The sequence below is a fragment of the Vigna umbellata genome, chromosome 4 (assembly GCF_029865625.1).
Source record: "Vigna umbellata cultivar VRB3 chromosome 4, Vumbellata_1.0, whole genome shotgun sequence".
Taxonomy (NCBI): Eukaryota; Viridiplantae; Streptophyta; class Magnoliopsida; order Fabales; family Fabaceae; genus Vigna; species Vigna umbellata.
In genome coordinates this window covers 63,655,115-63,661,110 of record NC_142168.1, presented here as the reverse complement: position 1 = coordinate 63,661,110, position 5,996 = coordinate 63,655,115, and the positions used below count along the sequence as shown (strand labels likewise).

Below are 5,996 nucleotides of genomic sequence, written 5' to 3'. Positions count from 1 at the left end.
ACACAATTAAAATGTGAAAAAGTAAAAATAATTGAGTTAAAAGAAATGTATTAATTTATTTTTAAATTTTAAAGATTAATGTATTAAAGTTGAGAGATTAAAAATATTTTTTTTTTAAATGTAAAAGTATTGACTAGGAGGTAAAAGAGGAGTTGAGCCTATAAGGTACAGCTAGATTTGTGTAAGTGTTGAAGATAACACAATGTATATGAATTATAATAAAGGGAATCACAGCTTAATTTTATTTTGAGTTGTACAATTTGAGAAAATTCACCTGTTTAACAATTGAAAATTAACACATCATCATGGCTTCCATATCCATAATTTTCTACGAATCATTAATTGATTTAATAATTCAAAAGTAACACATTATAAGTAATATTCTATAAATCATAGAATGATTCCCGTTGTGTAAAGGAGCTAAAACCTGAATGTGGTGGTTCAGAGCTTGCTTTTTGGAACACCAACTGGTGCATTTCTTGATCTCTTTTCTACTGATCGAGATACTTGCTTCACAGCCTCTTTTGCTAAATGACGAGGCCGGCTCAGCCAAAGTCCTCCGTCAACTATCACAACGTCACCATTGATGAATTTTCCTTCACAATTTTCGACAAATTTTTTCAATTTTCCATCGGTGAAAAGCATTATGAACTATGTACGTATAAAAACATTGCCCCCATCAAAGAATTTAACATGTCAACAATTTTTTTCCAAGATGGGTGAAACATGAAAAGAGTGAAAGTAAAAGATATTAATTAGATATGTTTTAAAGAGTCTATCACCGTGATAACTGTTTGATGATGACCTAGAAATTAGAAATATTTCGAGGTGTTTTTACACCAATCCATTTTTGTTTTCTAAAGTTAAGAACGATTGATTTTTTCCAACTTATGCTACAGCATTCTTGGATAAATAGAAAAGTATGCATGTATGCAGTGTCACTGGATACATATCTAGCCAAAGGATAACAATTCAACCAAGATATCAAAGATCACATAGACATGCAATACAGGTTGGGATCGGTTAAGAAAGCGTGTACAGTACAGGTACAAAATAGAACAACAGATTAATCACTAATAGAGATCACAAAAATGAGATATTTTTTTTGAAAAAAACATAAATTACACCCTCAGGGAGTATAGGCTGCAAAAATTTTTCTTTGTTTCAATCAAATCTAGAATAGGAATAGAATGCTAGCAGCCAAGACTATTATATAAAAGAGAATTGCAACCAAGAGAAAGACATTTTTATATTATAAACTTATTATATCTGTTTAAATATTATAAAAAAGAGACCAAAAATAACGACAGGATAACTAGATATTACAAGAGTAATACACATAACTAGAAACTGTTTAAGATACCACTCGTATAATTGTGGAATATAGTACGAATAAGAAGAATATGACTTATGTACAGAGTTACACATACCTAAATCTTGCAATTTTTGCTGCCAAAACTAAAACAGAAAACCCTGAATCAGCTGCTTGTTAATCGTGCAAGAAATTTAAATGCATCCCCTGATGTCGAAAGAAGTTAGGAACATATGTTCCAAGATTTCCTAACAATTTCCTACCATATAGTATTGCACTGCACATATTCAACTTGGTACTAAATAATTTGGTGAAACATTCTTAACACAGTATTAGCTGATTGGGACGTGGTGAAGAGAGTACTTAAATTCTAAACTAATATTCTGAACTGAAAATAATTTTATTTAGAATTCATTTCTGTAACTTTCTGATATTTTTTTGTTTTGTTTGTGAGCTGCTCAAAATTAAGAGGAACGAGAAGTTCAAGAAATTCAACGGGACATTCATTCATTAATATATACAGAAACATTTTATTGCCCAAATAAAAGCATGTAACAAGATTAAAACAATAATTTGGGTGAATAGACAAAGCGACCAACCTGCATCTGACGCTAGGAAAAGTGCAGTCATGGCTATATCCCATTTCTCCCCAAGTTTATAAAGTGGCATATAGTCTCTGGCTTTGCTACTTATTTCGTCGGGAGCTAGTTTACTCATGCCAGGAGTGTCACTTATTGGACCTGGAGCAATTCCATTGACTCTAATGTCATAGTCTGTTCCCCATTCTAGTGCCAAGTTTCTTGTAGTGGCATCAACAGCTGCCTGGTGAATAATAGAAATTTTAAAGGTGAATGCCAGCAAGATGATTTTAACATGTTAGTAATGTGTTACAAACCTTTGCAGCAGACACGTGAATTTGGTACCAAGAAGCTGTGTAGTGCAAGGTGGCACTGATATTTATTATTGATCCCCCACCAGAAGAGTTGCTCCTTCCTTCTCCTCCTTTCTTGAGATATTTTAGGGCTTCACGGCACATTGTGAACGTGCCAACAGAATCAATGTCCAAAACTGTCAAGAATAACTACATCTTATCACCACTTCCTTTCTCTTAATTAGTAGAATTGAATATGCTTGCATCACGCTCTAAACCTAAGATAGCTAGTAACTAAGAAAGTGTCTGGAGTAACCACTCATCTGAAACACTACAAATCTATCCTATCCACATTTTTGGATTAGTGCTTTCTTCAAGCACCGATGCCTTCGATATAAGAAATGTATAGTCTCCAACAACAGTTAACATAATTGACAAAACTTAAGACCCGTTTGGAAAACAACCTAATTAAGTTCTTATTATATAAGATCTTATAAAAGTTGTTTCCATGACGACCAAAAAGAAAATAAGATGAAATACTTTCTTATAAGTTTAAGTTGATTTCATAAATTCTTGTGAAGAGCTTATTGAAATAAGTTGAAAACAGCTTATGAACACATCACAAGGTATTTCCATAAGCTCTCCCAAACACATTCTCATGTCACAAGATAAGTTTGAATTACTATAAATAAGTTCTCCAAAATATGACACAATTTATTAAGTACTTTTGGTTCAGTTCTCCGTCAGAATAAGAATTTCACCAATCCCCATGGTAGAAGTTTGTATCAAAAGTTTAAGTTAATTTATGTTGACCGGGGTGAACTTCAATTTTGATTGGAGTATCACTGAAGTCTAAAAGTAATCTAAAAATGTGACTAAGTCATAATCGATTAATCTAAAAATTCTATTAATCAGATTTAACTACAAAAGGGATTTGCACCTATCATCCTACATGAGATAAGTTAGACAACCCTTCAACAGAATCATAACGAAGATGCGTTGGAAATCACATATTAATGACACTTCTCAATATACTGTTTTATTTTTAATTCTTTAACCAATATCCCGATTTATCATTTGCCTTAAGAAAAAAGAAAAGAAAAGAAGATGTGACACAGACAGAACCTGTGCGAAAGCCATTGGGGGAGAGATCCTCTGCCGACACAAGGAAGTTCCCAGCCGCAGCATTCACAAGTATATCAATCCTTCCAAAATGCTTAAACGTTGATTCCACCACCCTCTCTGCATCCTCTTGCTTCCGTACGTCCCCCTCAAACCCAACCGCCTAAACCAGAACAAAATCCACATCAATTACCCATTCACTCTTGCCAAAACAAAAAACAAAACTAAAACATTCAGAGTCAGGATGCAATTTACACGACCAAAAAGTCCATCAGTTTAGTTGTTCCTAGGCAAAACTTACATGCAGTTCTACAACGTTGTTTTGTGTTCTCTAATAAAAATTGATGTTTTGGCTCTAACATTGCCTAAAAAATTTCAGTATGTATTTCTGATAAAAGAAAACTCTATTTTTCATCTAAGAATAACACTAAAAGCACCTTGCACACTACATCTAACTTTGTCCACGAATCCTCCCGTGTTAAATTTTTCCCACGCATGTCTTGTGGAAACACATGTCTAGGTACTTCAAAACCAAAATAGTCTCATGTGACTTAGTTTATATAGATTTTTCCCTCTCAATTCATAAAGACGCCATTTCAGATAAATCCATAACGCTCATACCAGTGTCCAATCCTGACTATACCTTGGTTGCGATTATCCTAATTCTAAAATCTGTTTAAACAAATTTCTCCACAAACTTTTAGAAGAGATAAAAAAAAAGAAAAAAAAGAACAAAATGAGTTTCACTGTAAGTTGAAGTTACATAAATTAAAAAAAAAAAGAGAAACTAACTATCTGAAATAACTTTTACAAATGAACTAATATATGTTAATTTTAACTTATAAAAAAGTTCATCTCATAGTTTTCTTCTTGTCCAAACAGGCCAATACTAGTGGACTTGACAGAGAACTTGAGGATGAAAGATTTACATACTAGAAGCAAAGCCTTGTAATACACAAAAAATAACTTCAGTTCGGAACAAGTGTGTTAACCTCATTTTTATAAATCCACACAAATTGAATCAAAATCTTATTTGATTTCTGAGAGTGTAGGAAGTGAAAAATGAGCAGCGAGAGAATCATTCCCTCCGAGAAAACACAAATTAAAAAATTGAAGGAAAAAAGCGACTGGAGAGAAAAGTAGGAGTGAATTGATTACGGGAATGGCGAGGGATTGGAGAACGGAGACAGCGGAGTGAAGAACTTGCTTTCGGCGACCCATGAGCGCGACGGAGGCTCCATGTTTGCCGAATTGCGTCGAAATTTCGAAGCCGATTCCAGAGGCTCCTCCTGTTATCAGAGCCACCTTCCCTTTCAGAATTCCTGCTTTGAACGGCGATTCCATAAGATTCAACGATTTCTGGGTCCTCTCAAGAGAAACCTTTCGTCTCTATGCTTTCTTTGTTGAAATCGCTGTTTGCTCCACTGTATTTACATATATAAATTTATTACACATGTGATCGAATTTCTGTTAACATAATAATATTATTTTAAAAAATAAATATATTTATAAAAGAAAAAGGTGAAAATTAAATAATTATTTTTGGGGTGATTTGAAAAGGAAAATGACACTTGAAGAACCATTTTTGACAACATTTAGACACGCGCACACGTGTCAAAATCTGAGTGGTCCAGTTGGAAAAATTAAATAAAAATGGACCACTCAGATTTTGACACGTGTGTGCGTGTCTAAATGTTGTCAAAAATGGTTGTTCAAGTATCATTTTTCATTTGAAAATTCACCGTGTCTAGAAAACATTGCAATTTATGGATATTGATCTGTTATAAAAAGTTACCCTGAACCATTTGAAACTTATTAAAGACTAAATCGTAAGTCTAAATATAAGAATAAGAATAGTGTCAATCACCTTAAAAATGTTTATAACATCTCACTATTTTAAAACTAATAAAATAAGATACTTTACAATAATAATTATAACATGTAATTTTGTATATAAAATATATTAATACAGTCTTTCAAAAAGATAGAATTATAAAAATATGATAATTTATAATTATACTAAACAAATTCATTGAAATAGTTAAAAGCTGTTAATAATATTATCATTTTGATGAATTATCGACGGTCATTTTTATAGTTGGTAATAACTTTGTTGATAATGATTACCAATAAATATTAATAACTAAAAGAATATACCTTCCAATCAAAGTATTAAGTTATTGGTAAGTACGTCGAAAATTACCTAACAGAATCAAGTGTAATTTGTGTTTGTTATCCCAAGTACACAATGAGACATGCGTAATATTTTCATAGCACAATGACACAATAAAAGTTGAGATAAATATGCATCCCATAATAATTCAATCACTGATACAATAAACAATATCACATTAAATATTGATGTTTAAATTTAAAAACTTGTATTTGTAATGAAATAGAAAACATGTTCATCTAGACCAAGAAATTAGTTGTTTGTAACACATGAGGAAGTGTAAAGCACAATCATAATGTTAGAAGAAGTATGTTCAAAAATACAACAAGACTAATGCAGTCACAACAACAACCACAATGAAGTTGTAGATACCTATAAAAAAAAACTTACTACTATAATGCCCTAATTTTCAGAGTGTCACAGTTTACTCAAAAATCAATAAAATTCAAAACTTTATCATGTCACAAAAACATATTTTGAAAACCCTTAGCATTTAACGTGCATAATTTATTCAAAAC

At 32.1% G+C, this 5,996-nt stretch overlaps 1 protein-coding gene across 2 annotated transcripts; it reads right to left on the bottom strand.

Moving 5' to 3' along the window:
* Window positions 1-209: 209 nt before the first annotated feature.
* LOC148200892 (peroxisomal 2,4-dienoyl-CoA reductase [(3E)-enoyl-CoA-producing]-like) lies at window positions 210-4,728 on the bottom strand. Of its 2 annotated transcripts, none has more exons than XM_088111511.1 (5): window positions 4,464-4,728; window positions 3,309-3,468; window positions 2,208-2,380; window positions 1,912-2,134; window positions 210-596 (listed from the first exon to the last, which is right to left on the bottom strand). In XM_088111511.1, the coding sequence occupies exons 1-5, from the start codon at window positions 4,647-4,649 to the stop codon at window positions 442-444; spliced, it is 897 nt and encodes a 298-aa protein (XP_087967637.1). In that variant the 5' UTR covers window positions 4,650-4,728; the 3' UTR covers window positions 210-441. The 2 variants fall into 2 exon arrangements, with proteins under 2 accessions (XP_087967637.1, XP_087967638.1); XM_088111512.1 differs by lacking the exon at window positions 210-596 and adding an exon at window positions 1,464-1,519.
* Window positions 4,729-5,996: the final 1,268 nt, after the last annotated feature.

Bases quoted from the DNA above. Each gene is read 5' to 3' on its own strand.
- LOC148200892 (XM_088111511.1), bottom strand. From the start codon at position 4,649: ATGGAATCGCCGTTCAAAGCAGGAATTCTGAAAGGGAAGGTGGCTCTG. The intron at 2,381-3,308 runs GTTCTGTCTGTG...TATTCTTGACAG, and splicing joins CCCCAATGGCTTTCGCACAG to TTTTGGACATTGATTCTGTT. The intron at 597-1,911 runs GTTGGTCGCTTT...AAAATTGTGAAG, and splicing joins TTTCCTAGCGTCAGATGCAG to GAAAATTCATCAATGGTGAC.